This window comes from Pelobates fuscus, chromosome 6, assembly GCF_036172605.1.
Source record: "Pelobates fuscus isolate aPelFus1 chromosome 6, aPelFus1.pri, whole genome shotgun sequence".
NCBI lineage: Eukaryota > Metazoa > Chordata > Amphibia > Anura > Pelobatidae > Pelobates > Pelobates fuscus.
Genome location: NC_086322.1, coordinates 201,015,202 through 201,033,679, shown reverse-complemented (window position 1 = coordinate 201,033,679; position 18,478 = coordinate 201,015,202). Strand labels below are relative to the sequence as shown.

Below are 18,478 nucleotides of genomic sequence, written 5' to 3'. Positions count from 1 at the left end.
GAAACATGTATGGGCCATAGGTTTGGGTCCAACTACACAATGCATTGGATGAGCATATCAGCAAGGCATTCTGGGAGCCATGGGTTAAGGTCAAACTACACAGTGCAATGGATGAGCATATCAGCAGGGCATTCTGGGAACCATGGGATTGGGTCAAACTACACAGAGCAATGGATGAGTGTATCAGCAAGGCATTCTGGGAGCCATGGGATTGGGTCAAACTACACAGAGCAATGGATGAGTGTATCAGCAAGGCATTCTGGGAGCCATGGGATTGGGTCAAACTACACAGTGCAATGGATGAGTGTATCAGCAAGGCATTCTGGGAACCATGGGATTGGGTCAAACTACACAGAGCAATGGATGAGTGTATCAGCAAGGCATTCTGGGAGCCATGGGATTGGGTCAAACTACACAGTGCAATGGATGAGCGTATCAGCAAGGCATTCAGGCAGCCATGGGATTGGGTCAAACTACACAGTGCAATGGATGAGCGTATCAGCAAGGCATTCTGGGGACCTCAGTTTGTATTACTATCCCTTGAATCATACAAATAATGAAGGAAGAGAGGAGAGCATTCACTGCATTCTCCTGATTGCACATCGTCTGATATGGATGGATGATTTTTTTATTTATTATTTTGGTCATGATATCCTCAAATCAAAGCCTAGCTTAGCTTGGCCAGGGAATTCAGCTTGAAACCAATAATTATGAATTAAGTAAAATGACCAGCACTCACACAATATCAGCTAGCTTTAAAGGACCACTATAGGCACCCAGACCACTTCAGCTAAATGAAGTGGTCTGGGTGCCAGGTCCATCTAGGATTAACTCTGCCTGCTGTAAACATAGCAGTTTCCGAGAAACTGCTATGTTTACAAATGGGTTAATCCAGCCTCTAGTGGCTGTCTCATTGACAGCCGCTAGAGGCGCTTCCGCGCTTCTCACTGTGATTTTCACAGTGAGAAATGCCAGCGTCCATAGGAAAGCATTGAGAATGCTTTCCTATAGACTGGCTGAATGCGCGCGCGGCTCTTGCCACGCATGCACATTCAGCCGATGACGGCAGAAGAAAGAGGAGATTCTCCTGCGCCGAGGGAGCTCGGCGCTTGAAAAAGGTAGGAATTTAACCCCTTCCTCACCCTAGAGCCCAGTGGGAGGGGGACCCAGAGGGTGAGGGGGACCCAAGAACCCTATAGAGCCAGGAAAATAAGTATGTTTTCCTGGCACTATAGTGGTCCTTTAACAGCATGTATGATATTTGTAACTGATAAATGATTTCATCTAAATTGGTACTGATAATAAGTGACAATAAGTGTCTTTTGCATCTGACTTGCATTTAATGGTTAGCAGATTGTTAGCACTATGTTGCTTGGCGTTGTCTATACCAAGTAAACTAGGTTCTTCAGGGACATCCTAAATTCCAAGTCCTGTCCTGCCGCACTTTTTTTTATTTGTTATTTACAGCAAGATGAAATATGTGTCAATATCATTAAGCAATACTATATGGCAATTATTACAGGGACACTATAGTCACCAGAACAACTACTTCTTAATGTAGTTGTTTTGGAGTCTATGGAATGTCCCTGTAGACTTTTTAATGTACATACTGCCTTTTCAGGAACAGCGCAACGCTTGAAAAAGCTGAGTAAATCACTGTTTTACAGCAGGGACAGCAGGGCCGGCCACCTAAACAGCGCTATTAGAACTATAGTGTCAGGAATAGAGGTTTGTATTCCTGACACTATAGTGTTCCTTTAAACAAACGTTGTAAACAAATTACTTCTTGAAAATATAATGACTACCAAAAAGATCTCTAGTTGCTGGTGGATGAAGTGACTCAGAAATGTTCTAAGCTTCCTGGAAAAAATGCTGGAAATGTTCATGTGTGGGATCACAATTTAAATATATTGTGGCAATGGCGCACTATAATTATATGATTATACAGTGAAACCACACACACCTACTGTAGCTGGAAACAAGACTAAATAAAGAAAACATCTAATGATCACCTGGCCAACTTCCTGACAAATGACACGCTTTTAGTGCAGAATACACACTGACAAACTAAATCTCCCAAAAAGCTGCAAACCGGTGTTAACGCCTTAAGGACACATGACATGTGTGACATGTCATAATTCCCTTTTATTCCAGAAGTTTGGTCCTTAAGGGGTTAAGTCTGTATTGTAATGCTCAAACCTCTGCTTGAAGTTAATTTAACTCTTTGGGTGCCTGAGGATTGAGCTACACAATTGCATATAGTGTACTATACCGTTCATACCCCCTTTGGTGACCAGGGTGTTAAATATTAACATGTGTCTGTTTGCAGTGCAGTATTGCTTAAGGATAATAGCAGTGTAGAAACACTGAGACCTCGAAAACACCAATAGAGTATTTAAAGTTAAAGGACCACTCTAGGCACCCAGACCACTTCAGCTTAATGAAGTGGTCTGGGTGCCAGGTCCAGCTAGGGTTAACTAATTGTTTTATAAACATAGCAGTTTCAGAGAAACTGCTATGTTTATCAATTAGTTAAGCCTTCCCCTATTTCCTCTAGTGGCTGTCTCACTGACAGCCGCTAGAGGCGCTTGCGTGATTCTCACTGTGAAAATCACAGTGAGAGCACGCAAGCGTCCATAGGAAAGCATTATGAATGCTTTCCTATGTGACCGGCTGAATGCGCGCGCAGCTCTTGCCGCGCGTGCGCATTCAGCCGACGGGGAGGAACGGAGGCGGAGAGGAGGAGGAGAGCTCCCCGCCCAGCGCTGGAAAAAGGTAAGTTTTTACCCCTTTCCCCTTTCCAGAGCCGGGCGGGAGTGGGTCCCTGAGGGTGGGGGCACCCTCAGGGCACTCTAGTGCCAGGAAAACGAGTATGCTTTCCTGGCACTAGAGTGGTCCTTTAATGAAATATGAAAAAAATCTAAATTGTCATGAATCCTAGACCAAAGTAGTGGGGACAGATGCGTAAATCCATGTTTACATTTATCTATAAAATAAAAATATGCTCAAATTTAAAATACAAATTAGATAATTCTTTGGTTAGATGATATGGGCTAGGGACCAGATTGTGTTTTCTGGAATTATGAGGCATTGCAGAGGATATGTACAGCATGGGGAAATGGAGTTAAGTGATGATGGAAGAAGAAAAGAGAAAGTCATGTGCACATGTCAAGACAACTGGAAGACTGGGGACATGAGTGGAGATGTAGGGGTAGCAATATTAGTAATGGTTCTATAGGGTCCAAATTAGGATCGCAAATTATCCTCAGGTTACCAGGGTCCAGAGAGTAAGAAAGTCAAGAGACTGTCAAAGTTAGTTGGGCAGCTAATAATGAACAGTGGATGAGATAAATGAGTCTAGCATGATGCAGATAATGGATTGCAGGCCAGTTCTCCAGACTAACAACATTTATTTGCTAAATTTGACTGGATCTAATAGCTGCAAAGAAACTAAAAAGGATGGTCAGGTAACTTAAGTTATGGTGATCTGACAAACTGCATGTATTAAAAATGTTATAAAAGTTTGGCAACTTACCATGACTCACTGTTAACTTAATTAACTAAATGCCTTTGGAATAAATTTATGTCAAAAATACTAAAACATTTAAATGTGTCAAACAATAATGATATATACCTCAATTACAGCTAGCGAGGAACCGACATGGCTACTTCTTCAGGAACATGAACATGCAACCACCACCATTTAAGCATTATATCAGCAATGTCAAGGTAAGTGCTCACACAGTCTAAGCAAGAAGATATGTAGTCATTGTGTTTTTCAAGTTCTCTCACAAAACAAAATAAAATTTGCCTAAAAATTAAACAGGGACCCTTTGAAGGACAATCTATATGATGGATTGTCCTTTTTCAGGCTTTTCTAACCAGATAATATTCACAACACTTGAAAGGACCAGTAAAAGAATGCTTAAGCAGGTGTTAGTATAGCAATTTAACAGTTTGTGCTGAGCTTTAGAGCACACTATGTCATTGATATTGCTGGCATACATCACATTAAAGTGGCTCGCTATCTCTCTTTTTAATCTACTTTGTCTATTATTGCCCCTGTGCTACTCTGTTTTTTTTTTTTTCTTTTTTTGTAATTTTAATGAGTATTTTTAAAGTTATATGTAATGGAAAGTAGGAAAATATTCTCCCTATGTATAACCTGCGGACCGGCAAACATTGACAAACTTTGGCTGTCGATGTAATATTCCCTTCTGTGTCGTGTCCCTATCGTCAGTGTCACATCATCCACTGTTTGTGTTGACTCTGGGAAGGGCAGAGAGGGAGATTTATAGCAGACGCCATCATGAAAACATGAAAAATGGGGTGCTGTGAATAAAGACCCAGCAACTTATAAAAAAAGTAAGTAGCCTGGTCCCAGGGCTACTAAACATTTACTGTGTGGCTGAAAAGACTACAGAGGGTTTACAGGACAGGAGGTAAGTTTAACCTCTTTAACATCTCTACTTTTTTAAATATTCTGTTTCAATTTCTAAAATAGTTCATATATATTTAATAGTAACAGTCAATAAAATTAGGTGGATGCTGATTACATTACAAAATAAAAGGTGAAGTATGCATGTAAGTACAGGTGATACTCGAAAAATTAGAATATCGCATAAAAGTTCATTTATTTCAGTAATGCAACATAAAAGGGGATGCTGGGGATGCTGACTTCATTTTCCAGCAGGACTTGGCACCTGCCCACACTGCCAAAAGCTCCAGAGCCTGGTTCAATGACCGTGGGATTACTGTGCTTGATTGGCCAGCAAACTCGCCTGACCTGAACCCCGTACAGAATCTAAGGGGCATTGCCAAAAGAAAGATGAGAGACATGAGACCGAACAATGCAGAAGAGCTGAAGGCCGCTATTGAAGCATCCTGGTCTTCCATAACACCTCAGCAGTGTCACAGGCTGATAGCTTCCATGCCATGCCGCATTGAGGCAGTAATTGCTGCAAAAGGGGCCCAAACCAAGTACTGAGTCCATATGCATGCTTATACTTTTCAGAGGTCCGATATTGTTCTATGTACACTCCTTGTTTTATTGATTGCATCTAATATTCTAATTTACTGAGATTGTGGATTTGGGGTTTTCATGAGCTGTAAGCCATAATCATCGCACTTATGACAAATCACGGCTTGAACTATCTTGCTTTGCATGTAATGCGTCTATCTCATAGATTAGTTTCCCCTTTTACATTGCATTACTGAAATAAATGAACTTTTGCACGATATTCTAATTTTCCGAGTATCACCTGTATATAAATGTAATCATATGGATGGCTTTTGTTCTAACGTCACAAATGGGACGTCTCAAAAGGTCATGTGATTTTAGTGCTGATGTCCTACCTAGGCATGGGCTTGACGAGGCATCCCGGTACTATATAACATATGTTGCACTTACATAGTTTCTTGTTTTAAAGAAGGTGCTGTAACTAGTGATCAAAGGGGGGCGTATTTCCCTCATGCATTTAACTATGCGACCAATTTAGGGTAATGAAGTGTAAATTAGTTATATGAGTCACTCCACCGATGCATGAAGTATACCATTTTAAACCAATATGAGATACCTGTTTTTCTCTGTCTAGGGAGGTGATTCATCTGAAGAAAATGGAGAAAGCTCTGATGAGGTAAGGAAATTGTGTAAATTGAGCAACTTTCTGTTGTAATTTAATATTTTAACACATGGACTGTGTAAAGAGATGTAAATACCTTTATTTCTTTACATGGAAGGAGGTTTAATAGAAACATAGTTTCTCTTTTTACTGTACTCCAATAGTAGCACAGATCATAACATAAAGCATTAACCAATCAAAAACAAGCATAAGGAGGTTACATAAGACCTGCATCTCACAAGCACCTCCTTTTTCTTTGAGGTCCACAATAATAACAATTAACAGACAATATAAAAAACAAAACATTCCAATGCGATGAGAAAAGCTCCAGAAGCTTCGGAAGTAGTCGTTCCAAAGAAACTTTTTGTGAAACAGAAGAGAAAATATGTGAAAGGCATCTGGTAGCAAAAACTGGAAAGCTTAGCAGTAATATGCATTGAATCCAGCAAATAAAGTATCAGTTATGAATATGAGCCTAATATACGACTAATGTATAAAAATCAACGTGTATATATATGATATATAGAAACAGCATACTATGACCATAAAACTATGTGAAAATACAAATGAACATCCATATGAGGTAGAAAACAAAGGCCAAAGCCCAAATAGGTAAAATAGATTCCGAGAGGGAATGAAGGGAGGGAGACTAGTTGTCTATTGCCCCACAATACATTCCTCACATAATTTCATTCTCTGTGTGGCGTAACTCTCCAATTGTCTTCCTCCTCAGACGCTCTGCTTGCCACTCATCCATAACAGATAGCGTAGGATAGGGCTCATTCTTGTTGATCAATGGCAATGAGAGTAAAGGCATGTCATGTTCTTCCACACGCTTAGGACCTGTGCGAGGAGCTTTGCCTTTAGGGCATCGAGAATACGCTAGGATGCACCCAGCAGGGCCACTAATTGGTCAGGTCACCCTCTCAGACTAGGACCTCACCCTAGTAGCCCAGCAGTGGGCTCACCCCTATGCACAGTAGAGTAAAATAGTTGAATACCGGTAGGCAGTGCAGATAATACCAAAAGCAGTCAATAGGGGGCTCCCCCCGTATAATAAATGAAGACCCTTAGACACAGTGCAGTGCAATGTGTCTCCTTAAACAAACATATAAAAACGTACCTGCAGGAGAGTGTTAAATAAGGCTTAGGAGGGGGGCGTGGCCTAACTGCAGGAGCGAGCGGCCGCACTAAACGAGAGCTCCGAGCTACAAACGACGAAATCAGGGGGAAAAAACTAAAGACGGACCCCCAACTATTCACAAAGACCATCTAAACGCTTCCACCACTATGGGGCGAAAAACAAAGAAAGCAATAATGGCAAAACCTACCCCAGGGCTCACAATCGGAGACATGTGGAGGCAGGCACGAGGCCCAAGTGCGTCCAATATGGCGGCGCTCCACGGAGGCTGTTCGGATTTTTCCGACGACCTTTCTGAAGACGAACCTCCACCACCTCCTATGCCGGGACAACCCCCGCAACAGCACAGGCCTGACCCGGACTCTGCTCTGGTAACTACAGCGGTACTAAAACAATTGTTCACCGACCTCCAAACAACTCTGCAGAAAGACATAACAGCGGTAAGGGGGGACCTGAAGGGCCCTTGAAAGAGCCTCCTCGACCCACACCAAAGAGATCGGTGAACTTCAGCGGTCGGTGAGGGATCTACAAACACAACAGCGTCACCATGAACACCGCATGGCAGAACACGAAGATGCCAGGCGGAGAACCAACCTGAAAATACGAGGGTTGTTGGACACAATACCTGATGCGGAGCTCCCACAGGTAGTTAACCGACTGCTAGCAACCATTATGACACCCTCACACGCAACAGGCATCAGCCCTGACCGCATCTTCAGAATTACCAAGCCACCAAACGCTCCGGCAAGGACTACCAGGGACTTAATAGTCACTTTTCGCACCTTCCAAGACAAAATGTCGGTCCTTAAAGCCTTAAGGGGTAAACCGCCTCTCCGATTTGAAGGTATGATGCTAAGCTTCTTCAATGACCTCTCGACTACCACCCTGGCGTGGCGGCGCTCTTTCCGACCACTTACCACACTGCTCCGACAACATGACTTTCAATACCGCTGGCGGCCCTCACACACGCTCGCGGTCCGCCAAGGAACGGAATACCACAAAATACAAGACCCTGCCGAAGCGGCGCAATTACTGCAGGCTTTGGGCCTTCCTCCGGACTCCCTTACCCAGATGGACCAGCATGGTACTGCCTCGCCAACGCACTCCTGGGACCCAGCGAGAACCATCCCATTTGTGCCGCAGGGACTAACACCCGACCCCTATGTTGCGGTCACTACATGAACAGAGACTGGCGAACACACAATCGGTCACACACCGATAAAAGTTATACAGGGGGCAGTTTCAAACCCTGAGGTTACCAGGTTACCCTAGCCCGGCTAGGAACCCTCATCAGATTCTTGTTATGTTATCTAATTTGTATTGTGTTTAGGTTATTTGTCCTTTCCGGAATGGGGGACTCTCTTATCTCTGGCACGGAAACTAGACTCACAGGGACATTTGATGACTGATATTAATGTTCCGTTTACCAGCAATCTACCATAACCTGTATTGTACAGTTACACCAGATATGAGCGCCAATTCCTGGAGGGTCATGTGAAACAGATTCAGGTACACTTGTAAGCCACACCTACCGTGTGCCCTCCCCCTAAGCAGTTAAAATGCCTATCACCCAGAGGCATGAGCTTCACACAGCACTCAACGGACATACACGAGAGGTATAGGGGCTTACAGGTCATTATGTCCGCTATTTTTTAGTTTAGAACGGGGCACAGGACTCAATAAGCTAACTCAGTTCATTATCCTGAACCTTCGCACTCAGACTATCCCCCTAGGCTCTCGTACCTTAAAGATGGCACAACTGCTATGGGACTTCACAACTATATAATTCAACACGGGGAGGGGGGCTAGTGAAGGGGACAACAGACAAACCACTACTGACACCGCACAAAGAACCACGGATACCGGTTCTCATTTTGTTAACCCCTCAAATACCTATATTATTATCGTACTCAAGCACGTATCTCCCTGCGCCTGCCTCCATACGACACAACACCCCTTCCTAAGGGACCTTAGAACCCCAATACACACGAAACCATCCTCACTCAATCACTAATCACCAGCGGAGAATGGTGGGCATGATCACCGCTACTATGGTATCACTGATCCCTCCTAGTGTTCTCGACTGCTTGCTGACATACCTTTCCATAGAGTTACGCCTCGGCGTAGACAAACGTATAGTAATTTTAGTTTGGTATAAATTTTTGGTATGTTATAAATTTTCTTGCAGCTGATGCCAGGGACTGAGAATTAAAAGAGGGAAAGGGGACGGAACTCCTCAAGCATTATCATGCTTGAACCCAGGGGAACTAAATTTGGACAACCCCTATACTTAAAGCACCCTGTCAAGTTTAAACCAAAAGGCAGCCAATCACCTCAGCATGTTCGGGGCCTTTGCCCTAGCATACCATCCATAAAATCAGCGAGCCACTGGTGTCCCCGAAACACAGGCCCATACTATGTTAATCCTAGTCGGCCTACGCCACACGTCCCCGAGGTTAGACTGGACAACCCAGCATGTTTATTAGCAGTTATCTTATGCTTTTGTTTTTTGTGTTTAACTCATATGCCTAACATTAACCGCCTCATAAGCCTGGCCAGCTCCTCCAACAGATGCGTTGTCCCCCCTTCTGCCCAGATAGTGGACGTAAACGTTATCAATGTGGGAGGTTAGGACATGTAAGCTGAAATATGTAACTACTATGTTCATAAATGTTGTTTACGCTACTTTAACCATAAAATAACAGTGCAGTAGGCTTTGAATCTTTATACAAACCAACACTGTCTAATGTATATTATCGATGTACCTTATTCATGTCATTGCCAAATGATGTACTCACTACTGCACTGCCAAAAATAAAGAATTTAAATAAGGCTTAGGAGATGAGAACCGCAATGTCATGTAGGTCATGTACACTACTGGAGCTCTTTGGCAAATCCAAAATGACTACCCAGGATCTCACAATCTCATAATATCCAAAATGTCCGCTGTGCTACAAAAGGTCAGAGAAAGACAAACTCTCTGCAGGCCTATAGCAGGTTTGAAGCAATGAGGGAGGATGTGAGGGTAGAGAAAGAGGAAAAGGCTTGTCCAGGAAGCCTAAAAGGGGCAGATAGTGGTGTGCTACCACCAACGAGTACAATAGAAGTGATATAAAGGAAAAATAAAAAAAATGAAACCCAAATAAATAAACAAATACAAAGTAAAATAACAATCTGTGTAATACTCTGATCTGTGCAACTGTTAAGGATCAGCAAAGAAGAGCAGGTGCTTGTGGCATGGAGAGCTTATATAACCTCTGTATGCTTGTTTTTGATTGGTTAATGGTTTATGTTATGATCTGTGCTGCATATTCTAAACTCCCTACTGGGATTGTCTCTAAAACAAGTCGTCGAGGAGCCAACTCGTAAAGAGGCCATACTAGATTTAGTGTTAACAAATGGAGATTTGGTATCAGATATTACTGTAGGTGAAAGTTTAGGATCCAGTGATCATCAGTCAGTGTGGTTTAATATAAGAACAGTGACTGAGTCACACCACACAAAAACAAAAGTTTTAGACTTTAGAAAAACAGACTTTTCTAAAATTAGAATATGTGTAAAGGAGTCATTATCAGACTGGAGCAACTTAAATGGAGTCCAAAATAAATGGGATTATTTAAAAGCTGCACTACTGAAGGCAACAGAAAATTGCATTAGGCTTGTCAGTAAAAGCAAAAAATTCAAGAAACCACTGTGGTACTCCGCAGATGTGGCCAAAATAGTAAAAAACAAAAAGTTAGCATTTAGTAATTATAAAAAAACCCAGAGTGAGGAAGACAGAATGACCTATAAGATTAGGCAGAAAGAGGCTAAGCAAGTTATAAGAGCTTCCAAATCACACACAGAAGAGAAAATAGCACAGTCAGTAAAAAAGGGGGACAAAAGTTTTTTAGATACATAAATGAGAAAAGAAAAGTAAAACAAGGATTAGTTAGATTAAAAACAAAAGAAGGAAGGTATGTAGATGAGGATAAAGGTCTAGCTGACTGCCTCAATGAATATTTCTGTTCGGTATTTACAGCTGAAAATGAAGGAAAGGGACCTCTGTTAAAAAAAAGGATAAATGAGTCATGTATTACACGTGAGTTTACAGAGGAAGAGGTTCTATTTCAACTGTCAAAAGTAAAGACAAATAAGTCAATGGGACCTGATGGAATACACCCAAAGCTATTAAAAGAGCTTAGTGGTGTACTAGCAAAACCATTAACAGATTTATTTAACCAATCATTGTTAACAGGAGTAGTCCCAGAAGATTGGAAGCTAGCGAATGTTGTGCCCATTCACAAGAAAGGTAATAGGGAGGAGTCGGGCAACTATAGGCCAGTAAGCCTTACTTCAGTAGTGGGCAAAGTGATGGAAACCATGTTAAAGGATAGGATTGTTGAACATCTAAAAACACATGGATTTCAAGATCAGAGACAACATGGGTTTACTTCAGGGAGATCATGCCAAACTAATCTTATTGATTTTTTTGATTGGGTAACTAAAATTATAGATAAGGGTGGTGCAGTAGACATTGCTTACCTAGATTTCAGTAAGGCTTTTGACACTGTTGCACATAGAAGGCTTATCAATAAACTGCAATCTTTGAGTTTGGATTCCAATATTGTTGAATGGGTAAGGCAGTGGCTGAGTGACAGGCAACAGAGGGTTGTAGTCAATGGAGTATATTCGAAGCTTGGGCTTGTCACCAGTGGGGTACCTCAGGGATCTGTACTTGGACCCATTCTCTTTAATATTTTTATTAGTGATATTGCAGAAGGTCTTGATGGTAAGGTGTGTCTTTTTGCGGATGATACTAAGATATGTAACAGGGTTGATGTTCCAGGAGGGATAAGCCAAATGGCAAATGATTTAGGTAAACTAGAAAAATGGTCAGAGTTGTGGCAACTGACATTTAATGTGGATAAGTGCAAGATAATGCATCTTGGACGTAAAAACCCAAGGGCAGAGTACAGAATATTTGATAGAGTCCTAACCTCAACATCTGAGGAAAGGGATTTAGGGGTGATTATTTCTGAGGACTTAAAGGTAGGCAGACAATGTAATAGAGCAGCAGGAAATGCTAGCAGAATGCTTGGTTGTATAGGGAGAGGTATTAGCAGTAGAAAGAGGGAAGTGCTCATGCCATTGTACAGAACACTGGTGAGACCTCACTTGGAGTACTGTACACAGTACTGGAGACCATATCTTCAGAAGGATATTGATACCTTAGAGAGAGTTCAAAGAAGGGCTACTAAACTTGTTCATGGATTGCAGGATAAAACTTACCAGGAAAGGTTAAAGGATCTTAACATGTATAGCTTGGAGGAAAGACGAGACAGGGGGGATATGATAGAAACATTTAAATACATAAAGGGAATCAACACAGTAAAGGAGGAGACTATATTTAAAAGAAGAAAAACTACCACAACCAGAGGACATAGTCTAAAATTAGAAGGACAAAGGTTTAAACATAATATCAGGAAGTATTACTTTACTGAGAGGGTAGTGGATGCATGGAATAGCCTTCCAGCTGAAGTGGTAGAGGTTAACACAGTAAAGGAGTTTAAGCATGAGTGGGATAGGCATAAGGCTATCCTAACTATAAGATAAGGCCAGGGACTAATGAAAGTATTTAGAAAACTGGGCAGACTAGATGGGCCGAATGGTTCTTATCTGCCGTCACATTCTATGTTTCTATGTTTCTATTGAAGTACAGTAAACAGAGAATTGCAAAATATGAGCCTCCTGTCATGTAGCAAAATTAAACAGCTATAATTAATTTATAGACCATTAGCAACTTTAAGCAAGCTAATCACGCTAAAATAGCTTATCAACATATGGCTTTAAATATAGGGGTGTTCTAGGCCAAGCATACCATAATGCTGGGGTTGATGGTTTGTCAACATTATGCCTAGTTTAAGTCCCTACCATCATTTTTGTTTCAGTTTTTCTTGCTCGTGATTTGGCTGAAGAATAAAAAAAATGAAAATTGTATAACTAAAACACTATTTTTAGGTCTCGTTATTCAAATCAATAAATCCTCACCTTTAAAAAAAAGACAAATCCAAAATGTACCCTAATGAAATTTGCTGTACATGCTACATGTTTGTAAAGTTATTTTAAATATATCAGATGCCATCAGTGAAATGAATGAATATTATTCAATGAAAACATATTTTAAGCCCATAAATATTTTATCCTACGAATTCTAAAATTAGCAAATTCATTCAATATTTCACTTTCCCAACAAATTTACTGACAAATGAGTATGCATTAAAAAAACGTAACATGCAATCTTCTGTCCTGTTTATATATTGTGTGGTTGCATTCGTCATAAAGCTTATTTGATGAGGGATAAACTTGGTGCATCTAAACCACATGTGAGGTTAACCTCAAAAATAACACTGGCAGTGTACATGGCAATAGTTTCCAGATGACCTTGGCAATATTTAAAAGAGAAGGACTTCCAGGATGGCGTATTGTTTTACGCAATATGCAGTCTAAAGCACAGATTTTTCTTGTTAACATTGGGAAGGATGTGCCGGTCATGGGAACTTAGGGCTGAAATCAAGGCGAAGAATTGAGAATTATCGAACATGTAATTAAAAAATTAATACTGAGTAATGTTCTTACTTGGGTATATAAAAAAAAAACTTGAAAAATTGAATAGATTTTGATACTGTGTTATGTAAATAACGCTGATGTGCCTAAAAAGTATTATTTTTTTCAGCTGCAAGGTCAAACCGTGAAAACAATCTCCCTTATACAAAAATATGTTCTCTCCTGTGATATTATAATCAATAGAATTCAAAATTATCCAAGAAATGTCATTCAGTCTCACTCTAATTTACCTGCTTTGTGTGTGTGGCTTTGCTTCAAAGTAAGGATCGCTTATAGTAGTACCAATATGGAACACTTCACGTGAATGCAGTTCTTAAATACACAATTAACTCCTTAGGATTCCAAATATTTGTCAGCATAGGACCAGAGCAATTTGGCATTTTTGCTATATGGTTGTTCAGCTATTTATTATTTAGTGAACGCAAGTTTGAGTCCACCATCATTTATTAAAAAGTAGCAAAATATTATAATTGTCGCTTATTTAAAAATGCATTAATTAATACTAAAATATTTTTTTATATATATATATAAAAGGACCACTCCAAGCACCACAACAGATGTTGTGATTATGGTGCCCCTATCTATTGTAAGTAGTCAAACCATTTTGGAACGGTGTGACTTCTTACCTGGAGTCCACAGGGCACCAATCCCTTTCTCCACTGCAGTTGATAGAAAGACAGGAATTATCTGCCCCAGCTAGGTTTGGCATTGCAGAGTTTAGTTCTTTTGCTGAGAGAGATCATCTTATTAGTTGGGAAAAGCCAACAAAAAAATCCTAAGTAGGAGTCAATGGCTTTCTGTCAGATATAGTGGAGGTCAGGTACGGTACTCAGTGTACCCATGCTAAGAAGTACAATTTACAGTTTGGGAGGAGGGTAGCACTTCTGGCACCATAATCACATTAAGCTGTAGTGGTTATGGTGCTGTAATTGTTCCTTTAACCCCTTAAGGACACATGACGTGTGTGACACGTCATGATTCCCTTTTATTCCAGAAGTTTGGTCCTTAAGGGGTTAAACCTTTGTCCATACTCACCAAAATCAATCAGTTACTGTGAATGACAGGCATAACTTCTTAACAGTATAATCCCTTGGTGGCTGTGTATAATTCAGTGACCAAGGGGTTAGATATCTTACAAAGGAGAGATGGGTCCTATGTATAGAGTAGGGTCTGTATGTGTGAGTAAGAAAGTGGCAGATATATACAGTATTACTAACATTTTATGGGTCACTCTGAGTTTCATTAGCATACCAAGAAATGCCAAGAAAGGGCAGTTCCTAAATGTTCAGGTCCTTAAGTATATGATCATTGGTGGTTTGCTGGTGATAAAAGCCCAAATAATATAACTGCATTTACCTATATGCATTGATGCAGGGGTACATCACTAGTTTTTGGGTCCTATTTTTGTGCTGTAATCTTAACCTCTTCTTTGCAGGATAAGAACAATTGAGAGCAACAAATGTTTAGCCCACAATTTGAGAAGCTTATTAGCTTATTTTTTTATGTAGCTCCCATTCAAACGGGGAATTAGAAACAGGAATGTTCATGTTATCTTTTTTAAAGTTGTTGAATCAACAAGTTATTTTGCTTAAATTACAGGAAGATTCTTCAGAAGTCAGTAAAAATGGAAACAATGCTGGTCCTACTAGGACTGAAACTGGAAAGGGTGCTGAAGAAGAGGCAAATTCCGATGAGGGTGAAGAGAGCGAAAATGAAAATGGAGGGACATCTGCTCCAGAGGTGATAACATGTTCACATTATGTGATTTGCTCTACTCATTAACTAATCTTTTCATGATAACTTTCAAATTCTGCCCAACCTTATCTAATTTTATGTCCATACTGAGGTCTGACTAGTTAAGAACATTATCTTATTTAACATATAGAGTCAGAGAGGGCGTTTAAGAGAATAATGTACTTTAAAAAAAAATTAATAATAATAGTGATGTTAGACAATGAAGAAGTTAGAATAGCATCGTTGAGAAATATTAAAAAACTGTATTAGGAAGTAGCGTTGCAGGTGGTACAATCCAGAAGAAAGAAATATGAAGAAAGATTGGTAAAATCAAACTGAAAAACATAAACAAAAAGGAATAGAAAGTGGTGTTTCATGATTACAAAAACCTCTAGTAATAAGCAGCAAATCAGGAGAATAAGGTGAATGCATTCTGCCTGTGAAATTTTGGGGAGCCTCTAGGCTTCAGGGAAAATAGCTCTTAAAGCAGGGAAAGTGTGTGGGACTTCACAGCAGGATGTGTGCAGAAACTGGGAGACTCTACCTAATTTAAATGTAAGATATCCTGTCCAGGCCTGGTCTCACACCTTTCTGTCGGTTCATATGGAATGACCCAAGGCCAACTCCTTTCCATACTCATTTCTGGGCAAACACTTCCACACAAGGTTTCCAAGCATTCAAATTACAAAGATAATCCATAGGTAATCAAGTGGAGATATGCAATTAATAAATGAATATGCAATATGCAATCCTGGTTGTCAGAATCAAGCCTGGGACCCTAGAGTGAACTGTGCTATTTTACTTTACCAGCTCAGTTTATTCTTAGTACTCTTCCTGTATCTTTCTCTAATTTACTTTCTTCTGACCTCTTACACTGTTGATGACCTTTGGTAAATCCCATCCATTCTACTACTTCCTTCCCTTTAATTTATGACAGACCTACTATTGGTGGAAAAAGTTTTAATTCCCAGTTGGCCCGTTCCCTCATTCCTTCCATTAAGGTAGATAGTAATCCAGTTTCTCAATTTTCTTGCTCAGGTTATGATGCTCAGAACTTTCCACATGATAATAATTAAGGTCCAAATAATACCAGTTTACTAAACCGTACATGGTTACATTGTATTATTGTATTGTCAAACAGATGAAACAATTATAACTTATGCAAACCCACATGTCTATGACCCTTTAAATGTGTGCAATGGAATCTCATATTGCCATATGTTACTTTGCCCTGATAATCACGGCTTAAGTACCGATCTCTGTTATATTAGAAATGCTTTCAATGATTGAGATAATTGTTATATATTCCTTGACTTGTTTATTAATTTTATTTTAGTTTTTCTGTCATCGCATGCATTAATATATGTATATCTCAAAGTCATAGCTAATATTTTTCAACACATATAGGTGGAAGAAACTACTTCAAACATGAACGAGACGGAGACTGAAAATGGAGAACAGTGGAACACTACCGACAGCCATGTGCAAACTGAGCCTATGCAGACAAGTACCATTGCTGTTGATGTTACCGAAACCCCTGCTAGCATTGTTGATGAAACTTTAGGCATTGAAGAAGGTAGCAACGGAGGCATTGTGAGCACCACTCCATATGAACCTACGAACAATGGCTACCAATATGAGAATGGTTATGAACATGAAAATGAAGCTTACTATAAAGGCAGAGGAGACACATATGCACGCTATGAGGATGAATATCATTACAGAAACCGTGTCTACGATCACTATGGTCGAGAATATGAATATTATCAATAGATTTAATGTTGTGTCATTGTTATGTCATTTAAATTGGTAGCAATACCTATTTTTTTCCACAATTATAATATGAATGCCCTTGTTTGTTTGTTTTTTTTAATTACTTACTTAAATTAGAATTTCTCTACTTGACCTGTTCTGTACAGGGTTGGCCTTTCTATCAGGGATTTCAGACTAGGTGCTCATCAATATGGGAACACCACTAATTTGTCTGCCTCATTATTTCCTCAATTGATACTCTAGATTAGTCTACGGTGGGATGTCCCACACAAGCTTGTATCAGAAAAAAGAACACTAAAAAATACCTGAACTCTAGTCTTTCAGTGAAGCGGCTGTGATGATGCCCTGTTCTACAAGGAAGGGCTGCAATACCCTTACATTTTGGAAGCAGGCTACATTCAGAAAGTTAAAAAAAGGTTTAAGTGAATAATATTTTACAGAAATAAAAACTAAAGTGAAAAGAGTTATAACTACTAGTTGTGTAATTTCAAAACACTTTATATTTTAAATGTAAGAATTAACAACCATATTGCTTGAACATAAACCCTCGATTTACTGTTTACATCTATGTTTTGTGTAGTGGACTATGTTAGATATACTTATATATTGAGTTATATAATCATACTGTCCGTTAGTTATATAATAATCAGTATGTTAAACGTTATGTATGTAATACTGGGGATATAATAAGCTGTTCTGTATACATCTCATACACATATAGTCAGTTAATCATCTAAAGTAAAGACTATTTTTACTTTCAGACTGGTTACAAGTATGCAATTTATTAATTCAAAGCACAAGAGAAATCCTCAAAATCCTGAATCATTTTCCACGGGGTAGCATTTAACCCTCTACAGCCCAATGTTTATTTCAATATTCCAAAATTTAATTGACTTGTGAGTAATAAATATCTGTATGAGTAAAAGTAACTTTTATCTGGCATTTGAGGTGACATGAAACAGGCTCCCTGGGGAAACAGGGAGGTTGTAGAACAGGATTGCCCATGGCTGTATGTTGATGGAATTAGTATTATATATATATTTTACCTTCCGTATATTGATTATGGTTACAATGTATCGCAATTTGTGTTCCAAAATAAACATAAAATATGAAATGTTATATTTAATTCTGCTTTCTTATACTTTAAATATCACATTCTCTCTGTAGCAGTAACTTATTCCTTATTTATCTTATTTTATTTTTTTATTCTTTATTTTTTCTTGTGCACAATGTTACAGACAAGCTTGTAGTGCCACGACAGCGAGTACACGCTATTCAGTGGCATACAATATCATGGCAGGGTTATCAGCACATACAATTTTTGTGAAAGGTAACAGGCTTGTGATAATTGAGTGGAACTTTTGTAGAGTAGCTAGTCGATGCATATATGGTTATATGGTCGTTATGTGAGTGGTGGGTACTCAGGCTATGTAAGCTAGCATCAGGTATAGATTGCTAATCATGAGTGTGCCTACAGTGAGCAAGGTGATTGTGTAGTGATAGTGGAGGGAGGTCTCTGAGTGGTGGAGTCCCGGGCAGAGTGTGTTTGGCAGAGTGAAAGATTTCATGTTAAGTAGCCTAGCGTGCTAGTAAGACAGGCAGA

At 39.8% G+C, this 18,478-nt stretch overlaps 1 protein-coding gene across 1 annotated transcript in view; it reads left to right on the top strand.

The window, feature by feature from the left end:
• Positions 1-17,990, top strand: part of IBSP (integrin binding sialoprotein) — a 42,663-nt gene extending 24,673 nt beyond the window's left edge. Inside the window, exons 4-7 of the mRNA XM_063425291.1 lie at positions 3,646-3,729; positions 5,595-5,636; positions 14,968-15,108; positions 16,510-17,990. Of these exons, the coding sequence (XP_063281361.1) occupies positions 3,646-3,729; positions 5,595-5,636; positions 14,968-15,108; positions 16,510-16,875 (633 nt within the window). The 3' untranslated portion in view covers positions 16,876-17,990. The remainder of the gene's footprint in view (positions 1-3,645; positions 3,730-5,594; positions 5,637-14,967; positions 15,109-16,509) is intronic.
• The last annotated feature ends 488 nt before the right edge of the window (positions 17,991-18,478 follow it).